A 24063-nucleotide genomic window follows, 5' to 3' on the forward strand; every position below is an offset into this window, starting at 1 on the left:
TTAAGCATAAGCAGACTTCCAAACTGTCCATTTACTTCTCTATTTTTTATCTGTTTATATCTTTAAGGTGCAAATAAAAACTTAAATATGACCTATTATTTAAATTATGTTTACAGGTTCAAAATGAAGTTGCAAAAGAATGTACAATCGGAAGGAGAGTAGCGAAGAAACATACCAACATATCTGATCACTGTAAACCAAATATAGAATGAAAAGTATGTCTATACAATTGCATGTTTTTACTAGACATCTTAGAAACTTTTTACAGAATGTATACTGTTGTACGACAGAAACGTAATAACAAGTTGCATCTGAAGTAACACAGAAAAATTTTATGTGAGTACCAAAATTTAATCTGCTACTGATCAACAGAAGAACATTATTCATTTGTTGGTAGTTGTAATCACTCATACATAACGCAGAAATAGGATGTGTATGAGTATATACACACATATATACGCACAGTAACAGTAACAATCATTGGTTCCAGAAAAACCCAGTATACTTAATTTTAGATGGTACTAGTGTGTCTTACAATTTAACTGAGAAAATCACAAATAGTATATTCATTACAAAACCAAAAAAAAAAAAAAATTCTGGTGTCTACTTATAAACATCACAAAAATGGAAGCCTTTTGTAATTTTAATTTGATGTTTGTATATGACAATATTTGTGTAAAATGCTTAACACAAATTATCCTTTTATCTTAAAATTTATATACAGTCAAGAAATCACTATCCTAGAAGAACCCTGACCACCATACTGAAAAATCTGTTGTACAAAAATAACCCTGAAGGCAGAATCCTAGCAGTGTATAGCAGAAAATTCTTACCAATTTTTCATCAACTGTTATGAGCTGCGTGTCTCGAGTTTGGTCCTGTGCCAGCCTCCATGTGGAAGTGCTCAACGACCTGCAGTGCGAGACTTTAAGTTAAAAAATGATCCATGCAACAAGAAAAGAGAGGCAGACAAATCTTACATAAACCAGCTACTTTAACAGTATCAGTCTTATAAAACAAAAAGAACAGAAAGAAAGAGGGCACAAAAAATCCTTTTTCTCCACAATTAGTTCTGTCTGCTGAGATTTTGGCAGAGTCTCACTAGACAGTTCACAAAAGGCTGCACTTTATGGCAGTCTATAGGCTCTCAGTCATAGAAGGCCCCCAGTAACAAGAACTGTTCTGCTCTCTATAAATGTACACTGGCTAGTTTGTCATTATGAGGAGGAAAAATGCAGAGCTATATCAACCCTTCTGGAAGGCCAATTCCTAAAGGATGCCATCAGAAAGAAACAAATATCTCAATCAAATTCTTAGTGGAATAAAGAAAAGGCTGTGCAATTAACACAAGATTAACAAAGTTTCTTTGCTCTAATTTCAAATCAAAAGTAGTTTAAATAGGAATGATTTATATGATCATTTAATATTATTGTTTTAATCATGGATCCCATTCACAGGATTGAAGAAAATCTGAATAGTTAAAATAGAAACATTAAGCCAGCAAAAAATCAGGACAGAATCTAACTCTTTTACATTAGTACGGTCTCACCCTCAACCCAAAGAAGCCTGGCGCTAGTGGTAACGAGCCTGTCTACCAATGCAGGAGATATAGAGATGCGTATTCCATCCATGGGTCGGGAAGATCCTCTGGAGGAGGAAATAGCAGCCCACTCTAGTATTCTTGCCTGGAAAATTCTATGGACGGAGGAGCCTGGCGGGCTACAGTTCATGTGATCACAAAGAGTTGGACACGACTGAGCGACTAACACTACTACTACTAACAGATTTCTAAATTTCATGTACACATTGTAGTTTATACCAATGAATGTAATAGCCATCAATGATTGTGACAATTTAGCTTTTTTAAATTTTGCAAAATATTAAGCCATCCTATGTAGATTTCTTTTTTGAAAGTAAATTAATATATACAATTGACTCAAGCCAGCTGAATATACAGTATTCAAATTCAATTCTTTCACTTAATGTAATATAATCACCATCATAATTTTGATGTTGCTGTTCAGCCACTAAGTCATGTCCAACTGTTTTAAGATACAACATATTGATAACAATAATTGATGCAAAACTTCACGCCAATGTTTAATTTTCAATAGATACACGGTTTTATGAAAAAAAAAATCTACTTACTAACAACATAAAGATGACTCATAATACAAAGGGTTTTATTTCATGAACATATTTTCTAAAAAAGGTTCATTATTTTCCCAAATTAATACCATTCATTACCAATGTAAATACCCTGCTCAGAAATATATCCACAAAAAAGAATATATAACAGAGTATAATTAAGCACCTCTGAAATCTATTTACTCTGGAAATCACTAAGATCAATAACCACATTTTGAATACTTTTAACCAAATCCATATAATGCAAGAAAAAAAAAAGGCAATGAAAAGGGTACTCAGGAAAACCTGAAATATTAGAAGTATTAGAAAATGTAGCTATATTACAAGGAAATGAAACTATATAATTCCTCTAATGAACAGAAGTATTAGGCCAAAATAGTACAAATTAGACAGATTAAAACTATAATCCATGAACTGTGCAATTTTAAACTGTGCAGTAGATTTGACTGATTTAAAGAATTTTAAGTTGTATGATAAAATCTTATTATAAATTAGTCAAAACACAAAATAAATTTTTAAAAACTTCTAAAGTATATATACTTTAAGGATATGTTGTTTAGTCGCTAAGTTGTGTCTGACTCTGCGACTCTATGGACTGCAGCATGCAAGGCTTCCCTGTCCTTCACTATCTCCCACATTTGCTCAAACTCATGTCCGTTGAGTTGGTGATCCCATCCAACCAACTCATCTTCTGTTGACCCCATCTCCTCCTGCTTTCAATCGTTCCCAGCATCAGTGCCTTTTCCAGTGAGTTGAAACTTTGTGCCAGGTGGCCAAAATACTAGGGCTTCAACTTCAGCATCAGTCCTTCAAATGAATATTCAGAGTGGATTTTCTTTAGGATTAACTGGTTTGATCTCCTTGCAGTCCAAGTGACTCTCAAGAGTCTTCTCCAACACCACAGTTTGAAAGCATCAATTCTTTAATGCTCAGCCTTCCTTATGATCCAACTCTCACATCTTTACATGACTACTGGAAAAACCATAGCTTTGACTAGACAGACTTTTCTTGGCAAAGTGATGTCTCTGCTTTTTAATACACTATCTAGGTTTTGTCATAGTTTTTCTTTCAAGGAGCAAGTGTCTTTTAATTTCATGGCTATAGTTATTGTGTGCAGTGATTTTGAAGCCCAAGAAAACAAAGTCTGTCACTATTTCCATTGTTTCCCATCTATTTGCCATGTAGTGATAGGACTGGATGCCAAAATCTTTGTTTTTTGAATGTTGAGTTTTAAGCTAGCTTTTTCCACTCTCCTCTTTCACCTTCATCAAGAAGATCCTTAGCTCCTCTTCACTTTCTGCCATTAGGGTGGTGTCATCTGCATATCTGAGGTTATTGATATTTCTCCTGGCAATCTTAATTCCAGATTGTGCTTCCTTCAGCCCAACATTTCACATGATGTACTCTGTATATAAGTTAAATAAGCAGGGTGACAATATACAGCCTTGATGTATCGGGCTTCCCTGGTGGCTCAGACAGCAAAGAATCTGCCTGCAGCGTGGGAGACCCAGGTTCAATCCCTGGGTCAGGAAGATTCTCTGGAGAAGTAAATGGCAACCCACTCTAGTATTCTTGCCTGGAAAATCCCATGGATGGAGGAGCCTGGAAGGATACAGTCCATGGGGTTGCAAAGAGTTGGACACAACTGAGCCACTTCACTTTCCCAATTTTGAACCAGTTTGCTATTCCATGTCCAGTTCTAACTGTTGCTTCTTGATCTGCATAACAGGTTTCTCAGGAGGCAGGTAAGGTGGTTTGGTATTCCTCTCTCTTTAAGAATTTTCCACAGTTTGTTGTGATCCACACAATCAATGGCTTTAGCATAGCCAATGAAGCAGAAGTAGACATTTTTCTGGAACTTTCTTGCTTTTTCTATGATCCAACAGATGTTGGAAATTTGATCTCTGGTTCCTCTGCCTTTTTTAATTCCAGCTTATACACTTGGAAGTTCTCAGTTTATATACTGTTGAAGCCTAGCTTGAAGGACTTTGAGCATTACCTTGCTGGCATGTGAAATGAGTGCAATTGTGTGGTAGTTTGAGCATTCTTTGGCATTGCCTTTCTTTGGGTTTGGAATGAAAACTGACCTTTGCCAGTTCTGTGGCCACTGCTGAGTTTTCCAAATTTGCTGGCATACTGAATGCATCACTTTAACAGCATCAACTTTCAAGATTTGAAATAGCTCAGCTGGAATTCCATCACTTCCACTAGCTTTCTTTGTAATGATGCTTCCTAAGGCCCACTTGACTTCACACTCCAGGGTGTCTGGCTCTAGGTGAGTGATCACACCATTGTAGTTATCCAAAGTCATTAAGATCTTTTTTGTATAGTTCTTCTGTGTGTTCTTGCCACCTCTTCTTAATATCCTCTGCTTCTGTTAGGTCTATACCGTTTCTGTCCTTTATTGTGCCCATCTTTGCATGAAATATTTCCTTGGGATCTCTAATTTTCTTGAAGAGATCTCTAGTCTTTCCCATTCTATTGCTTTCTCTATTTCTTTGCACTGTTCACGTAAGAAGGCTTTCTTAGCTCTACTTGATATTCCTTGGAACTCTGCCTTCAAATGGGTAAATCTTTCCCTTTCTCGTTTGCATTTTGCTTCTCTTCTTTTCTCAGCTATTTGTAAGGCCTCCTCAGACAACCATTTTGCCTTTTTGCATTTCTTTTCCTTGGAGATGGTTTTGATCACCACTTCCTGTACAATATTATGAACCTCAGTCCATAGTTTCTTCACGCACTCTAACAGGTCATAACCATTAGTGAAAATATTAGTCGCTCAGTGGCAAGCAATTCTTTGCAACCCCATGGACTGTAGCCTGCCAGGTTTCAATGCCCACTGAATTCACAAGACAAGAACACCAGAGTGGGTTGCCATTACCTTCTCCAGAGGATCTTCCCAACCAAAGGATCGAACCTAGAGTTGTCACCAGGGAAACCCTCATACTCATGAGGATAGTTACCAAAAAAATAATAAGTATTGGTAGAATATGGAGAAATAAGAACTCTTGTGCACTGCTAGTAAGAATGTAAAATGCAGTTGCTGTGGAAAACAGCAGGGCAGTTTCTAGAAAAATGAAACTCAGTATTAACATATGGTCCAGCAATTCCACTTATGGGTACATCCACAAAATAATTGAAAACAAAGACTCAAATAGATACTTGTACACAAATATTCATAGCAGCATTATTAGCAAAATCAAAAAGCAAAAACTGTCAAATATTAATAATCATATTTTAGTTGACCATGTATCATAACACTAGGAAGTTAAGTATACATGTAGAAATAACTAATATGCAATGATTAGTAAATAAATGGGAATTTTATTTTGCTATTGTACTTATTTTTGAGAAACTTGGAAATTTAATTTGCTCCATGAACTTGCCTTGCTATCTATCCATTTCTTTTGTTAACTGTGTATGTGTGAAGTCGCTCAGTCATGTCCAACTCTTTGCGACCCCGGCAGCCCACCGGGCTCCTCTGTCCCTGGGATTCTCCAGGCAAGAATACTGAAGTGGGTTGCCATTTCCTTCTCCAGGGGATCTTCCCGACCCAGGGATGGAACCCCAGTCTCCTGCATTGCAGGCAGACGCTTTATCCTCTGAGCCACCAGGGGAGCCTTTTGTTAACTGACCTGTTTACATTTCTAAGTTTCTTAAGTGTTAATCTAAATTCTGAGCTCAAAGGATAAACCATGAGAGCTGTGATGTTATCAATTATTATTAGAGTATACGATCAATTCTATTTAGTTTTTTGTATAAATTTCCTGAAAGAAAATGAGGTATCCTGGAAATGGATATTATAAGATATTATTTCTAACTGATTTTCCTACTTATTGTTGTGTCTATGAACAAATCATTTAACCCCTCTGCATCTCAATTTCATTTTTGTATATTTATAACATGAAGACTGGTTGCTCTTTTTCTAATGATGAGTCTATGTTATTCTATTAAGTGGAACATATCATAGTTCTAGTTTGTTTTAAAAGGCAATCTTTTTGCCTGAAAATTCCCAAGGACAGAGGAGCCTGGTGGGCAACAAAGGGTCACAGAGTTAGACATGACTGAGCACCTAAGCAAGCTTACAGAGAAAATTTAAACTGTCTTCATCATACTGCACTCACCTGACAGAAGCAAGAAAGACCTAATTATTAACAGGAAAAATAAACACCAGAGGTCAAGAGATCATTTAATATTCTGGGAAAATATGCAGAGTAAAAGGAAAGGCAAAGATCTACAAAAGACTTGGCTAAATTCAGTGGAAACAACAGAGAATTTCTAATATATGCACAAATAAATTATTTAATTCTAGTTTAAATTTATTCCAATAATGTCCAATCTTCACCTAAGCAATTAATATCATCTTAAAATGTTCAGCTGATCAAGTAAAAATTATAATACCCTGCTAGTAGATATCTTATGCTTTTCTGAGCCAGGTAGAACTTGTAGCAGGAACTAACAGCTGTTGTGCCAGGGGGTACAACCCAAGCTAAAACCTTAAACTAATTCTTTGAGACTCATCCAACGGACTAAGAAAAGATCTGTGTAAGAGGGATAAGAGTAATTATGCTCACATACCAAACTTTGGAATGGAACTGAAGAGTATAAGGAGGAGAATGTGAGCAAGGGTAATTTTGGAGGGCAGTATCAAAGAACCTGAAGGGCATAATAGAAATCATAAAGGAGAAAGAAATATGCTTAAGTCTATACCAACAGGATATCAAAATAAATATATATGAGTTTAACAAAGGGGATAAGAAATATAAATGTTGTGGTAATGACAGTAATAATATTACAAAATACAAGGAATATATGAAAAGTTCATATTTATAAAGGCCAAATCATTGAGCTATATGGGTTATTAAGCAAAAACTTTACTGGTTTGGAATGCCTTAAAGAAAGGAATTGAGTTGCTGTAACTTATAAACAATGGCATGTCTTATAAACAATGAAAGCTAGTTTACCATAAAGATGTCAGTTATTAATCTACAAATTAAATATAATAATTATGAAACTTCTAACAGAATTTTTATAAAGTTAGATGATTCTCATGAGGGAAAAATGATTCACAAAAACAGCCAAGAAAACTTTGAAAAACAATCAGAGGCATATTTCAGAGATGTTGCAGGTTTACTTTCAAACTACTGCAATAAAGGAAATATAGCAATAAAGAAAGTCACAAATGTTTTGGTTTGCTGAAGCATATAATAGTTATATTTATACTATACTATAATCTAGTAAGTGTGCAATAGCTTTGTATCTTTTTAAAAAAATGTTCTTTAATTTTAAAATACTTTATTGCTAAAAAATGCAAAGCATCAACTGAGACTTCAACAAGTCACAATCGTTCTGAAATAGTAAATCAAGGATCAGTGATCACTGTTTTAAAAAAAAGGTGGTAACAATAATGAAAGAGTTCGAAATAAAGTGAGAATTCTCAAAACGTGACAGACACAACTGACCGAATGCTGTTGGGAAATGGTGCTGACAGACTTGATCAATGCAGGGTTTCCACAAACCTTCAATTACTGTATCTGTGAAGCACAATAAAATAAGGTATGCCTGTATAAGGCAGGATTCACCTTACCAATTAACAGGCTATAGCAATTAAAATATCTTGGTGTTAGCACAGGCACACACATACAGATCAAATAAACAGTTCAAAGTACAGAAACAAATTACTTAGATCTGTAAATTTATTATATAATAAAAGTGCAATTTCAAATCTGTGGTGAAAAGCTAGAATATTCAGTAAATGATACTGAGACAACCAGCTATCCTTCCATGGAAGAAAAATATTTAAATCCTCTTATAAAATAGTTATATACCAAGGAATTCCAAAATTACTGGGATAAAACATAAGAATTTTAAAAATTTAAAAAATACAATATCCACTGGACTTTCTTGGTGGTCCAGTGGTTAAGAATCCACCTGCCAATGAAAAGACATGGATTTGATCCCTGGTCCAGGAAGGCCCACATGCCACAGAGCAACTAAGCCTGTGCACAGTGACTAAGCCTGCGCTCCAGAGCCTGTGCTCCAGAGCCTGTGCAGTGCAGCCGCTGAGCCCACACCTGGAGCCTGTGTCCCGCAATGAGAGGAGCCACTGCAGTGAGACCATGCTCTACAATGAAGAGCAGACCTCATCTGCCCCGACTAGAGAAAGCCCATGCACAGCAAAGACCCCGCACAGACGAAAACAAGTAATTAATTTTTTAAAGAGGCTATCCATGAGCTGTAGAATATCTACAAAGCAAAGTAACTTCTGAACAATAGAAGGTGCTGCAGACTAAATTCAAGGAAAAATCAGAGATAATAAGCACAGTACACAGAGAGAGTAGAGGAATCAAGAAAAAAATCACCCCCAAAATTAGAGGAATAAAGCATAGGGTATGAACACAGTAGACATTAATGCCAACTATGTTGCTATCACCTTAACAACTTATTGACCAGAGACATATTAATATGTCTTTTGTTACCTCAGCATTACTAACCAGAGATGTTTCAGTATTCACTTACATAATAAATCACCTGCCACAGGCATTAGTTTCTGCAATAATGCCCCAGTCAATGTGTTAAATGTGAATAGACTATACCAACGGGAAGAGAAAATGTGTCAAGTAATGAAAATAAAAACCCAGGACCCAGTGATGTTTCCTGAAAGAACCCCATTTTAAATATAGACACAGACATTAAAAGTAAAGAAATGAACAACAACAAAAAAGAAAAGAGATGGAGAAAGACACACCATGCTTACAGAAATCAAAGCTTACTTCTGTAGCTTTATTAATCTCTAAGCAAATTTCAGCAAAAAGAACATTATCACAAATAAAGAAGGGCGTTATATCATGATAAAGGAGTCAATTCTCCAAGAAAACATTAACAGTTCTACAGGTGTATATGCCACCTTTAGAGCATGTCAAAATATGTGAGGAAAAAACTAAAAGAACTGTGAGGAGAAACAAAGAAATCTATTAGTATAGCTGGAGACTTCAATACTCTTTCAATAGTAATTTGACAGAGCCACTAGGCAGAATATCAGTAAGGATACAGTTGAACTGAAAAGCCCATTCAATCAACGGAATTTAATGGACATTTATGGAATGCTTCATCCAACAACAGAAGAATATACATTAATATATATACATGGAATATACATGGAACAGTCACAAAGACAGACCACCTTCTTGGCCATAATACACATTAACACAACAAAACAAAAAAAACCACTCCATGTATATGCTCAGTTAAAAATGAAATTAAACTAGAAATCAGTAACAGAAAAATAGAAAAATCCCTAATTACAGTTGACCCTCTAACAACATGCATTTGAGCTGCACAGGTCCACTTACACATAGATTTTTTTAAAGTACATACATGTACTATAAATGCATTTTCCCTTCCTTATGACTTCCTCAACATTTTCTTTTCTCTAGCTTACTTTATTGTAAGGATATAGTATATAATATATACAACATACAAAATAACTTAATCAACTATTCATGTTATCAGTAAGGCTTTTGGCCAACAGTATGCTATTTGTAAGATATTAAGTTTGGAGGGAGTCAAAATTATACATGAATTTTCAAATTCACAGAGAAGCAACCCTAACCCCCATGATACTCAAGAGGTAATTGTATTTGAAGACTAAACAACATACTTCTAAATAACTTAAAGGTCAAAAGAGGAATTCTCAAGAGAAATTTTTAAGTATTTTGAACAAAATGAAAATACATTTCAAAATGTTGTGGGATACACCAAATGCAGTGTTTAGAAATTTATAACACTGAATGTATATATTAGAAAAAAAGAAAAATTCAACCACCTAAGTTTCCGCTATAAGAAACTATAGAAGAGAGCAATGAATATAAACCTCAGGCATTTCCACTGGGGCTTTGTTCTATACTCTGGGTTTGGGCCACAGGCTGTTCCCACAGCAACATGAACTTAAACAACAGCCTCTATCACAAAGCACACATTTCTGTCAGACTCTCCATTCGGGCCCTCAAAGACCTGCTATGGTGTGGACTGGACCAAAGCCCGCAGCTCATGTCTGAAGAACCTTCTTACGTGAATGATTGGCTGTTCCTCCCAATCGTAGCTCTGAACTTGTGGACGTGAAACACCTTGAAACAGTCCCTGCAGAAGGCTTCTCCTCTTATATCCCCAGGGCAGGTAACCGTCTCAACACTAAGACCCGGGTACACCCAACTGCCTGCGGGCACGAGTGCTGGACACCTCGTACCAGACAACCAGCAAGACAGTAACACAGCCATTCTCATCAAGAGAGGACGCCTATAGCCATACTAAGCTCACAGACACCTCAAACCATACCACCTGACACAGTCCTTCCCCTAAGAAGGTAAACACTCCGCATCACCCACCAGAGTGTAGATTACTGTCCCTCCCACCAGGAAGCCTACACAATCCCCTGGACCAACCTCACCAACCAAGGGCCAAACAACAGAAGCAAGTGTAAAGGAGCCTGCAGTGGATAGAAAGGAGATCATAAACTAAGTAAGTAAAAAAAAAAAAGGTACAAAAAAAAATATGCTGCAGATAAGAAGCAAGGTAAAAACCCACAAGATCAAATAAATGAAGAGAAAATAGGCAATCTACCTGAAAATAATTCACAGTAATGACAGTAAAGATAACTCAAAGACTCAGAATGGAGGCACAGACCGAGAAGATACAAGTAATGTTTAACAAAGACCTAGCAGAACTAAAAAACAATCAGTGAGAAACACAACTGAAGTGGAAAGCACACTAGACGGAACCACTAACAGAATAAATGAGGAAGAAGAACAGATAAGTGAGTTAGAAGATAAAATGATGAAAATAACTGCTGTGGAGCAGAATAAAGAACAAAAAGAAATGAAGACAGTCTCAGAAACTTTTAGGACAACATTAAATGTACCAATGGAAACAGTGATGGACTTTATTTTCTTGGGCTCCTAAATCACTGCAGACAGTGGCTGTAGCCACGAAATTAAAAGATGCTTGCTCCTTGGAAGAAAAGCTCTGACAAACCTAGACAGCATATTAAAAAGCAGAGACATTACTTTGCAACAAAGGTCCATCTAGTCAAAGCTATGGTTTTTCCAGTAGTCATGTATGGATGTGAAAGTTGGACTATAAAGAAAGCTGAGCGTCAAAGAATTGATGCTTTTGAACTGGTTTTAGAGAAGACTCTTGAGAGTCCCTTGGACTGTAAGGAGATCCAACCAGTCCATCCTAAAGGAAATCAGTCCTGAATATTCAGTGGAAGGACTGATGCTGAAGCTGAAACTCCAATACTTTGGCCACCTGATGAGAAGAACTGACTCATTTGAAAAGACCCTGATGATGGCAAAGACTGAAGGTAGGAGGAGAAGGGGATGACAAAGGATAAGATGGTTGGATGGCATCACTGACTTGACAGACATGAGTCTGAGCAAGCTTCAGGAGTTGGTGATGGACAGGGAAGCCTGGCATGCTGCAGTCCATGGGGTCGCAAAAAGTTGGACACGACTGAGCAACTGAACTGAACTGACTGAAATGTACCAACAGTCAAACTGTACAGGTCCCACGAGAAAAAAAAGAAAAGGTTTGAGAAAATATTTGAAGACATTATAGTTGAAAACTTCCCTAACATGTTACCAGCAGTCATGTACGAATGTGACAGTTGGACAATAAAGAAGGCTGAGTGCAGAAGAACTGATGTTTTCAAACTGGGGTGCTGGAGAAGACTCTTCAGAGTCCCTTGGAATGCAAGGAGATCAAACCTGTCAATCTTAACGAGAATCAACCCTGAACATGCACTGGAACAAATGATGCTGAAGCTGAAGCTACAATACTTAGGCCACCAGATGTGAAGAGCTGACTCATTGGAAAAGACCCTGATGCTGGCAAAGATTGAGGGCAGGAGGAGAAGGGGATGACAGAGGATGAGATGGTTGGATGGCATCACTAACTCAATGGACATGAGTCTGAGCAAACTCAGGGAGATGGTGAAGGACAAGGAGGCCTGGCGTGCTGTAGTTCATGAAGCTGGAAAGAGTCAGACATGACTTAGTTACTGAATAACAAGAGAATAGGAAAGGAAATAGCTCACCCAAGTCCAAGTAGCACAGAAAGTTCCATACAGAATAAACCCAAGGAGAAACACACCACAACACATATTTGTCCAAGTAACAAAAATTAAATTCAAAAAAAAAAATATTAAAAGCAGAAAGAGAAAAGCAACAAATAATATCCGAGGGAATTCCCATAAATATATTAGCTGATTTTTCAGCAGAAACTCTGCAGGCCAGAGGCAGTGGCAGGATATATTTAAAGTGATGATAGGGAAAAACCAACCACCAAGATAACTCTACCCAGCAAGGATCTCAATCAAATTCAACTGAGAAATCAAAAGTTTTACAGACAAACAAAAGCTAAGAGAATTCAGCACTACCAAACCAGCTTTACAACAAACGCTACAAGAACTTCTCTAGGTGAGAAACACGAGAAGACAGACATACGAAAGAAAAAAACATACAAAAAGAAACTCAAAACAAAATTAAGAAAATGGTAACGGTAACACACATTATCAATAATTACCTTAAATGGAAATGCATTAAGTATTCCAACCAAACAACACTGACTGGCTGAATGGATACAAACATGAGGCTTGTATAGTTGCTCTCTACAGGAGACCCACTTCAGATCTAAGAAGACATATAGACTGAAAGTGAGGGGATGAAAAATATGTTCTATGCAAACAGAAATCAAAAGAAAGCTGGAGTAGAAATACTCATATCAGACAAAATAGACTTTAAAATAAAGACTATTTCAAGAGACAATGAAGGATACTAAATAATGATTTAAGGATCATTTCAAGAAGATATTAATCATAAATATTTATGTGCCCAACACAGGAACACTTCAGTGTATAAGGCAAATGCTACCAGACATGAAAGGAAGAATCAGCAATAACACAATAACAGTAGGGTACTCTGGCTCAGACAGTAAAGCGTCTGCCTGCAATGAGGAAGACCTGGGTTCAATTCCTGGGTCAGGAAGATCCCCTGGAGAAGGAAATGGCAATCCACTCCAGCACTCTTGCCTGGAAAATCCCATGGATGGAGGAGCCTGACAGGCTACAATCTAGGGGGTCGCAAAGAGTCGGACACGATTGAGCGACTTCACTTCACTTCACTCTAACACTACTCTTGTACCAATAGATAGATTATCCAAACAGAAACTTGATAAGGAAATGCAGCCCTTAAATGACACGTCAAACTAGATAGACTTAACATTTATAGGACATTCCATCCAAAAAAGGCAAAATACACTTTTGCTCAAGTGTACATGGAACATTCTCTATGACAGATCACATTTTGGGTCATAAACCAAGCCTTGGTAAATTTATGAAAACTGAAATCTTATCAAGCATCTTTTGCAACCACAATGCTATGAGGTTAGAAATCAATTACAGGGGAAAAAAAAAACTGTAAAAAACACAAACATGGAGGCTAAACAATACGTTACTACATAACAAAGACATCACAGTGAAGAAATCAAAGAAGAAATTTAAAAAATACTTAGAAACAAATGACAATAAAAACACAACAACCCAAAACCTATGAGACATAGCAAAAGCAAATCTCAGAGGGAAATTTATAGCAATAAAATTCCTCCTCGAGAAACAAGAAAAATCTCAAATAAACAGCCTAACTTTTCACCGAAAGCAACTAGAGAAAGAACAAATAAAACCAAAGTTAAAGGAAAGAAATCATATAGATTAGAGGAGAAATAAATGAAATAGAAATGAAGAAAACAATAGCAAAGATCAGTGAAACTAAAAATGCATTGTTTGAGAAGATAAACCAGATAAACAAAGTGAAGTGAAAGTTGCTCAGTCATGTCCAACTCTTTGTGACCCATGGACTGTAGCACACTGGGTTTCTCTGTCCATGGAATTCTCCAGGCCAGAATACTGGAGTGGGTAGCTGCTCCCATCTTCAGGGGAATCTTTGGAACAAACCCAGGTCTCCTATGTTGCAGGAGGATTCTTTACCATCTGAGCCACCAGATAAACGTTTAGCTTCCCTCAAGGAAAAAAGGTAGAGGATTCAAATCAATAAAATTAGAAATGGAAAAGGAGAAATTACAGTGGACAATGCAGAAACACAAAGGATCATAACAGACTATCACAAGCAACTATATGCCACTGAATTGGACAATCTGGCAAAAATAGACAAATTCTTAAAAAAGTATAACCTTCTAAGACTGAACCATGGAGAAATACAAAATATGAACAGAGCAATGACCAGTAATGAAACTGAAACTCTGGTTTTAATAACTATTCCAAAAAACAAAAGTCCAGGACCAGATGGCTTCACAGGTGAATTCTATCCAACATTTAAGTAAGAGCTAAACTTTTCAAACTCATCTAAAAAATTAGAGGGAGGAATATTCCTAAGCTCATTCTATTAAACCACCATTACTCTGATACCAAAACCAAAGTATCACAAAAAAAGAAAATTACAGGACAATATCACCAATGAACATAGACGCAGAAAGTCATCAACAAAATACCAGCAAACTGAATCCAACAATATGTTAAAAAGGGGATTCCTTGGTGGCTCAAACAGCCAAAGCAATCTTAAAAAAGAAAAACGGAGCTGGAAGAATCAGGGTCCCTGACTTCAGACTATACTAAAAACCTACAATCATCAAAACACTATGGTACTGGAACAAAAAAAAGAAATATAGATCAATGAATCAGAATAGAAAGCCCAGTGATATACCCATGCACCTATGAACTCCTAATCTATGACAAAGGAGGCAAGAATATAGAGTGCAGACATTTTTTCCCAATATGTGCTGCTAGAAAATCTCTTTAAGGGTGAAACTACAACACCCCCTAATGCCATATACAAAAAAACCCCGAAACCTCAAAATGCATTAAAGACCTAAATGTAAGGCTAGACTTTATAAAACTCTCAGATGAAAACAGGCAGAACACTCTTTGACATAAATCTCAGCAAGATCGTTTTTGACTCATGTCCTAGAGTAATGAAAATAAAACCCAAAATTTAACCAATGAAACCTATTTACACTCAAAAGCTTTTGCCCACTAAATGAAACCATAAACCAGGTGAAAAGACAACCCTGAGAATGTGAAAGAAAGCATTTGCAAATGAAGCAACCAGCATAAGAATTAATCTCCAAAATATACAAAAGCTCCTGTACCTCAATATCAAAAAAACAACCCAATCAACAAATGACACAAGATCTAAACAGGCAAAAGACCTAAATAGACATTTCTCTAAAGAATACATGTAGGTGGACAACAAACACATAAAACGATGCTCAACATCAGTCATTATGAGAGAAATAACTTACACCAATAAGAATGACCATCATCAAAAAATCTACAAGCAATGAGTTCTGGAGAGGGTGTGGAGAACAGGGAACACTGCTGGTGGGAATGTAGATTGATACACCCACCATATAACCAGCAAAACATACAGTATCATTTACATTATCACCAAAAAATAAATAATATTTAGGAGTAAGTCTAAGAAAGCATCTATATGAAGAATACTAGAAAACCCTGATGAAGGAAATCACAAACATCTAACAAAATGAAGGGGCTATTCCATGTTCACCCATGCTCTTCCTGAATTAATACTGTTAAGGTGCCAGCCCTCCCCAAGTTATTCTATAGACCATCACATCCAAATCAAGATTCCAAAAAGTTATTTTGTGGATATCAGCAAACTGATTCCAAATTCAAATAGAAGGACAAAAGATCCAAAATAGCATGACACTATTAAACAATAACAAAATCAGAGGACCAACACTGACTTCAGACTCACTACCTATCAGTAATTAAGACAATGCGGCACTGACGAAAGAACAGACAAATAGATCAGAGACACAAAACTGACAGCCAGGGAATATACTACTCACAGATACACACTACTCACAAACATGCTAATAGAGTCAGCTGATCTTTGGGGAAGAAGCAAAGGAAATCCAAGGGGAAGAAAGATAATCTATTTAATATGAGGAACTAGAACACAGCTCCTGCAAAAGAATCAATCTACATACCTTTTACAAAAACCTTACACCTTACCTTACACCTTTTACAAAAATTAATTCAAAAACAGATCATAGCTCTGAATGTAAGAAACAAAACTATCAAACTTCTAGAACATAACATAAAAGTCTAGGTGACTTTGGGTTGGTGCTGAGTGTTTAGACACCGTAATGAAAGCACACATGAAAAAAAAAAAACCTAGATGAGTTTGACTTTATAAAAATTAAAAGCTTTTGCTTTGTGAAAAACACTTTAAGAGAATGAAAAGCACAAAGTAGGAGAAAATAATTGCAAAACACACATCTGATAAAGGACTTTATTTACAATATAAAAAGTCTTAAAATTCCAACAGTAAGAAAACAACCCAATTAAAAAACGGGCAAAGAGGGCCTTTTCTAGTGGCCCAGTGGTTAAGAATCTGGCTGCCAACACAGACGACATGCGTCCAATCCCTGGTCCAGGAAGATCCCATATGACACCGGGCAACTAAGCCCAGGAGCCACAGCCACGGGAGCCCATATGGCCCAGAGCCCATGCTCCACAACAAGAGAAGCCACCGCCACGAGAAAGCCACATACCACAACTAGACAGCAGCCCCTGTCTGCTGCAACGAGAGAAAGTTCATGCAGGAACGAAGACCTAGTGCAGCCAAAAAAAAAAAAAAATTTTTTTTAAATGGACAAAAGATCTGAACAGACACCTCACCAAAGAATATATATGAAATGTGTTTCAACATCATATGTCATTTGGGAATTGAAAATTAAGGTAACAATGAGAGGCTACTACATGCATGAATTAGAATGGGCTTCCCTGGTGGCTAAAATGGTAAAGAATCTGCCTGCAAGGTGGGAGACCCAGGTTCAATTCCTGGGTTGGGAAGAAGGGAATGGCTACCCATTCCTGTATTATTGCTCGGAGAATTCCATGTACAGAGGAGCCTGCTGGGTTACAGTCCATGAGCATGTGGAGCAAGAAGTCTAATTCACAGTGGTAGAAATACAAAGTGGTACAATCACTTTAGAAGATAGTTTGGTAGATCTGTACAAGGCTAAACAAAGTCTCAACATACACTCAGCAACTGTGCTACTAGGGTTTACCTAAATGAACTGAAATTATATGTCCACACAAACCTGCACAATGATGTTTATCACAGCTTTATTCATAGTTGCCCAAAATCCGGAAGCAACCAAATGTCCTTAAATAGGTAAACTGGTAAACTGTGGTGGAACCACACAATGAAATGTAATTTAGTGGTGAAAAAAGAAGAGAAATGGGCTGGAGAAAACATTTATAAATCACTTATTTGACAACCTTTATGCAGAACATAAAGAAAACTACTTAAACTCAACAACAAAATCACCACCAACTCAACCCAAAAATGAACAGAAGACTTAAACAGACATTTCTCCAAAGGAGGTATACAAATGGCCAATAAGCACATGAAAAGATCTTCAACATCACTAATTATTAGGGAAATGTAAATTAAAACCAAAAGATACTACATCATACTCATTAGGGTGACAAAGCAGAGGAAGGGAAGGAGCAAGGGTATGCAAGGATACAGTGAAACTGGAACCACTGGTTAGAATGTAAAATGGTGCAGGTGTTATGGAAAACAGTGTGACAATTCCTCAACAAATTCAAAACAGAATTCCCAGATCATCCAACAATTCTACTTTGGATATTTATCCAAAATAACTGAAAGCAGGTACACAATTTGGTATTTGTTCACCAAACGTTAATAGAAGCATTACTGATAGTAGCCAACAAGAAAAAAAAAAAAAATCAGCTGTCTACTGGTGGATAGGTGGATTAAAAGTGATGTGGTATGTACGTACAAAAAAATTTTTGTTCAGCCTTGAAAAGCAAGAAAGTTCTGACATATGCTACAATAGGGTTACGAAACCTGAAGAAATGCTAAGTGAAGTAAGTCAGCGAAGGACAAATGGTGCATGGTTCCATTCATACAAATTATCCAAGTAGTCAAATGCACAGAGGAAAATAGAATGGTTGAGTGCCAGGGGCTAGTGGGAGGAATAATGGAGAGTTATTATCCAATGGATACAAAGTTTCAGTTTTGTAAGATGAAAAAAAGTTCTAGAGCTTTAAGATGGAGATGGTTTCACAACAATATGAATGTAGTTAATGTCACTGCGGCTGCTAAGTTGCTTTAATCATGTCTGACTCTTTGTGACCCCATGGACTGTAGCCCACCAGGCTTCTCTGTCGGTTGCCACGCCCTCCTCCAGGTAAAGCCACCAAACTACACTGTAAGATGGTTCAAATGGTAAATTTTGTGTATTTTAATAATTAAAAAACTATATATGCCTTATGAAGAAATTGCTGAACCCTGGTTTACACTACCAATAGAGAGCAACACACAAAAAGTATGTCAACACCAAAGATTTATAACTTTGCCTAGAGAAAGCCTCTCCGTGTATGTATGCCAAAGTACTCTGTCTATAACAATTACGCATGTCTTCACAAATGTTTAGAATACCAAATTGAAGTTGCTGAACTTCAGTGTCAATATTGATACTGCCTCACATAACGTATTTTCCAAAATTAAAGTTTTTAAAAACTTCTAGCTTGTGTCTATAGAATACAAATTACGTAATATTCTGGTGCCATACTTAATTACAATAACCATTGTGATTTTTCAGACCATTGCACTGGCACATTCAACATGTTTTCCATTAAAATAGTTGGTACTTTAGAATTATTTCATTAATAGATTTATGTTACAAATAAGCAAATAGCAAATGTTTTAAAATATATTTATGAAAATTTAATGGACAAAAGACAAGGAAAAACAAGCCCAGATGAACTCCCTGACTCCCCCACCAAAGTAAGTAAACTACTGAACATTTTCAGTTATTTACCTCACTCGTCTTTTAGAATCGAGATCCTTAATCACAGCAATATTACTTCAAAGGTACTTAGTATCCTTTGTGGGGGGGGGGCGGGGAATGGCTTATAAGAATCAACCGTGCATAATTCTCTATGTTCCTCTAAAGACTGTTAGCTATCACGGCAGTGCACCAATATTCCGGTCCTCTATCCAAACACATAGTGAGAGTACACTTCACAGCCGTCTCTGAACTTGGTGTGGGCATGTGACTTACTTTAGCCATCAGACTGAAAGGTAGCGTATCCAGCAGAAGCTTTAAAAATTGGTGTGTTATTACCTATCTCTTTTCTGTCAAGAATGATGGTAAGTCTGCGTCTCCAAGTAAGGACAAATGGAGGTATAGAATTCCCAGCTGTCCCACTAGGGACATGCACCATGAAAAAGAAACCAATCTTTATGATTATAAGCCACAGAAATGTTGGGGTTTAGGATACTGACAGCTTGATAAGAAATTCTCTAGTCAAGGAATTTCCTAAGGAATGTCATATGAGAACTAAGTTATAGGGTGTCTTTTTACATTACCTGTCTGAGGTTAGAAGTGTTACAGAAGGAAAGTTTACTATGTTCAACTGAATCAAAATGTCACTTTAAAAACTACATTTTTGGTCTTTCAGGGAAGCATGATTTATCCTCTCGTGCCTCCACAGCTCAGAAGGGGTCAAAAAAAATCATTATATGATTTGCTTCACACCAGCTTTAATGCTGTTTAATCATGAACAGTTCACTGTATTTTAAAAAAGGCTATGTATTTTATCAATAACCTCAGGTATGCAGATGACACCACCCTAATGGCAGAAAGCAAAGAGGAACTAAACAGTCTCTTGATGAAGGTAAAAGAGGAGAATTAAATAGCTGGCTTAAAACTCAACATTTAAAAAACGAAGATCATGGCATCCAGTCCTTAACTGTGTGGATCACAAGAAACTATCAAAAATTCTTAGAGATGGGAATACCAGACCACCTTATCTGCCTCCTGAGAAACCTGAATGCAGGTCAAGAAGCAACAGTTCGAACAAGACATAGAACAACAGACTGGTTCAAAATTGGAAAAGGAGGGTGTTAAGGCTGTATACTGTCACCCTACTTATTTAACTTACGTGCAGAGAACATCATGAGAAATGCCAGGCTGGATAAAGCTCTAGCTGGAATCAAGATTGCTGGGAGATAGATCAGTAACCTCAGATATGCAAATACCACCCTTATGGCAGAAAGTGAAGAGGAAACTAAAATGCCTCTTGATGAGGGTGAAAGAAGAGAGTGAAAAAGATGGCTTAAAGCTCAACATGCAAAAAACAAAGATCATGGCATCCGGTTCCATCACTTCATGACAAATAATAGATGGGGAAACAATGGAAACTGACAGACTATTTTCTTGGGCTCCAAAATCACTCCAGATGGTGACTGCAGCCATGAAATTAAGACACCTGCTTTCCTGGAAGAAAAACTATGACAAACCTCGACCATGTATTAAAAAGCAGATAGGTTACTTTGCTGACAAAGGTCCATCTAGTCAAATCTATAATTTTTCCAGTAATCATGTAGGGATGTGAGAATTGGACCAAGAAGGCTGAGCACCAAAGTAGTGATGGTTTTGAACTGTGGTGTTGGAGAAGACTCTTAAGAGTCCCTTGGACTGCAAGGGGATCAAACGAGTCAATCCTAAAGGGAATCAACCTTGAATACTCATTGGAAGGACTGATGCTGAACCTCCAACACTTTGGCCCCCTGATGTGAAGAACTAACTCATTAGAAAAGATCCTGATACTGGGAAAGACTGAAGACAGGAGAAGAAGGGGATGACAGAGGATGAGATGGTTGGATGGCATCACCGACTCAATGGACATGAGTTTAAGCAAACTTTGGGAGATGGTGAAGGACAGGGAAGCCTGGGGTGCTGCAGTCCATGGGATCGCAAAGAGCTGGACACAACTGAGCAACTGAAGAACAATGTATTTAATCTTCATTTATCTTCACTTTTAACTACTGCAGCCTGTTGCTTATTTGCTTCAATTTAAGAATCATTTACTTTAAAACTTTTAACTGCCATAAGACCATCAGGACTATATTTGATAGAGAACATATTTAAAATGAAATAAATTCAATCAGAGAAAATATGCTGAAATTATAAGATATAACAGCTAAACAATACAGCATTCATTATCTAGTAATCTGACAACAAAAAAAGCTAGCTGGGGGACTTCCCTGGTAGTCCAGTGGCTGACTCCACGCTCCCAATGCAGGGGGCCCAGGTTCACTCTCTGGTGAAGAAGCTAGATCCCACATGCCCCAAGTAAAGATCTGGCATGCTGCAACTAACCTGGCACAGCCAAATAAATAAATTTTTTTTTAAAAAAAAGAGAAAGCTAGTTCGCAGGTACTGCTTACTCTTCGATTTTTCAAAGATGAAGCATATTTCCATCAGGAAATCTGGCATTCTTGGAAATACTATTTCTTAAAGGTTGATGATTACATGATTAAGAATAATTACCGATACAAAGAGAAGGAAAGAATCACTAACATTCACATTTGCTTCAATTTTTTAACTTCATGAAACAATTTGGAAAATGGTCATGTAGTGACTCCAGACTTAACCAGAGCCATATTAAAATTTCATATCTGCCACTTAAGAGCAATACAATCTTGAACAAATTACTTCACAACTCTGCACTTCAATTTTCTCATCGGCAAAAATAAGGATAATAATACCTCACAGGATGACCGTGAGAATTAAGTAATATTTTAAATAACTAGTCTTTTCTTCCTTAAATGCATCTTCCCCATCAGTCAATTACATCCTATCATTTCACTCCTTTACTTAAAATCTGTCATTCACTGGTAGTCTACTATTACCAGTTTACTACTGGTAAGAGGTTTTTAAAAGAAAACTTTTAAAAAAATGAAAGTGAAAAAATGGAAGTATTTGGAGATGGAGTACTATGATATTTGTAATTTACTTTCAAATAGCTTAGGTAATAAAAATATCTGTGTGTATGCATTCTGCTCATAATCTACACCCTAAGCTTGGTTACACTCTCCAGAAGTATCTTCTTATAGACATGAATTTCAAAAATAATTATCAAAATTCATAACAAAGGAATTTTTGGTGGGCATAAATCAAGACTGAATTTATTTTACCTTGATGATATGAGTGGTACCTGAAATATATGACTGTCTAGAAAAACTGCATGTATTCCACTGAATAAGAATAGCAATTTAGCAAGCTTGGTAGTAGTCTAGAATTTTACACCACCACTCAAGGTTTAGAGCTCCATTTGGGTCTAGGATCTCCCACTGCTGCCCCTGACCAGTCTTGCCATCAGACTTCTGCTATTGCTTATCTTTAGTAAACCAAGATTCTCATCATAAGGCCTGTGGATTACTTCTTGATGGATGGTCCTACTACATAACCTGACTGGACTGCAGACCATTCCTATTATAAGTACTGGAGTTTCAGCTTTAGCATCATTCCTTCCAATGAACACCCAGGCCTGATCTCCTTTAGAATGGACTAGTTGGATCTCCTTGCAGTCCAAGGGACTCTCAAGAGTCTTCTCCAACACCACAGTTCAAAAGCATCAATTCTTCGGTGCTCAGCCTTCTTCACAGTCCAACTCTCACATCCATATATGATCACTGGAAAAACCATAGCCTTGACTAGATGGACCTTTGTTGGCAAACTAGTATCTCTGCTTTTCAATATGCTATCTAGGTTGGTCATAACTTTCCTTTCAAGGAGTAAGCATCTTTTAATTTCATGGCTGCAATCACCATCTGCAGTGACTTTGGAGCCCCCAAAAATAAAGTCTGACACTGTTTCCACTGTTTCCCCATCTATTTCCCATGAAGTGATGGGAACAGATGCCATGATCTTCGTTTTCTGAATGTTGAGCTTTAAGCCAACTTTTTCACTCTCCTCTTTCACTTTCATCAAGAGGCTTTTTAGCTCCTCTTCACTTTCTGCCATTAGGGTGGTGTCATCTGCATATCTGAGGTGATTGATATTTCTCCCGGCAATCTTGATTCCAGCTTGTGCTTCTTCCAGCCCAGCATTTCTCATGATGTATTATATAAGTTAAATAAGCAGGGTGACAATATACAGCCTTGACGTACTCCTTTTCCTATTTGGAACCAGTCTGTTGGTCCATGTCCAGTTCTAATTGTTGCTTCCTAACCTGCATATAGGGTTCTCAAGAGGCAGGTCAGGTGGTCTGGTATTCCCATCTCTTTTAGAATTTTCCACAGTTTATTGTGATCCACACAGTCAAAGGCTTTGTTTAGTACTCAATTAATAGTTTTACAGGTCTCCATACCATTTAAGAAAAATTCAGCATTCACTAAAATATTTACGCAAGAGACCTGGTATAAATTTTGGTGTGGTCAAGATGGCAAAGTAGGATGATGTTGAACCACTTCCTCCCATGGTCACAGCAACCATCTATTGATGATTGAAGACTAGCAGAAAAGATTTTCCACAGCTAAAAACACAATGAGATGGGTAAGAAGAGTAGAGATGCTGAATAGTTAAGACCTACACTCACAGATAGGCAACCTACAAATCGGAGGACAGTCACAATTGCAGGGGTTACCCCAAGGAGCAAGGGGTCTAAGTCTCATGTGGCACTCCCCAGCCCAGAGGTTTTATACCAGGAATAGGAGCTCCCAGAACAGCAGGCTGTGAAGGCCACAGGGCTTCCATAAAGGAGACAGAGGGCTCTAGGAAACAGATTCCATTTTTTTTTTAAGTGGCACAAAGAAAATCCCACACATTTCAAGTCCAAGCATAGAGGCAATAATTTGAAAGTTGTGTGGGTCAGACATGTTTACTAATTTTGGAGATCCTTCTAGAGAGGCAGGAACCAACTGAGATTCACCCCCTGGAGAGTAAAGAGGCTGGCAGCAGTCATTTTGAGAAGCTCATTCTACCATGAGGACACTG

The 24063-nt window shown here is 37.2% G+C and overlaps 1 protein-coding gene across 2 annotated transcripts in view; it reads right to left on the reverse strand.

Annotated features, from left to right (window-relative positions):
• NDUFS4 (NADH:ubiquinone oxidoreductase subunit S4) overlaps window positions 1-24063 on the reverse strand; it is a 113403-nt gene that overhangs the window by 54845 nt on the left and 34495 nt on the right. For both annotated transcript variants that reach the window (XR_009596775.1, XM_004016997.6), the window contains exon 2: window positions 834-912. Coding sequence is in view for 1 of the 2 variants with exons in the window: in XM_004016997.6 (XP_004017046.1) it covers window positions 834-912 (79 nt within the window). In the remaining variant the exon portion in view is untranslated. The remainder of the gene's footprint in view (window positions 1-833; window positions 913-24063) is intronic.

This window comes from Ovis aries, chromosome 16, assembly GCF_016772045.2.
Source record: "Ovis aries strain OAR_USU_Benz2616 breed Rambouillet chromosome 16, ARS-UI_Ramb_v3.0, whole genome shotgun sequence".
Lineage (NCBI taxonomy): Eukaryota > Metazoa > Chordata > Mammalia > Artiodactyla > Bovidae > Ovis > Ovis aries.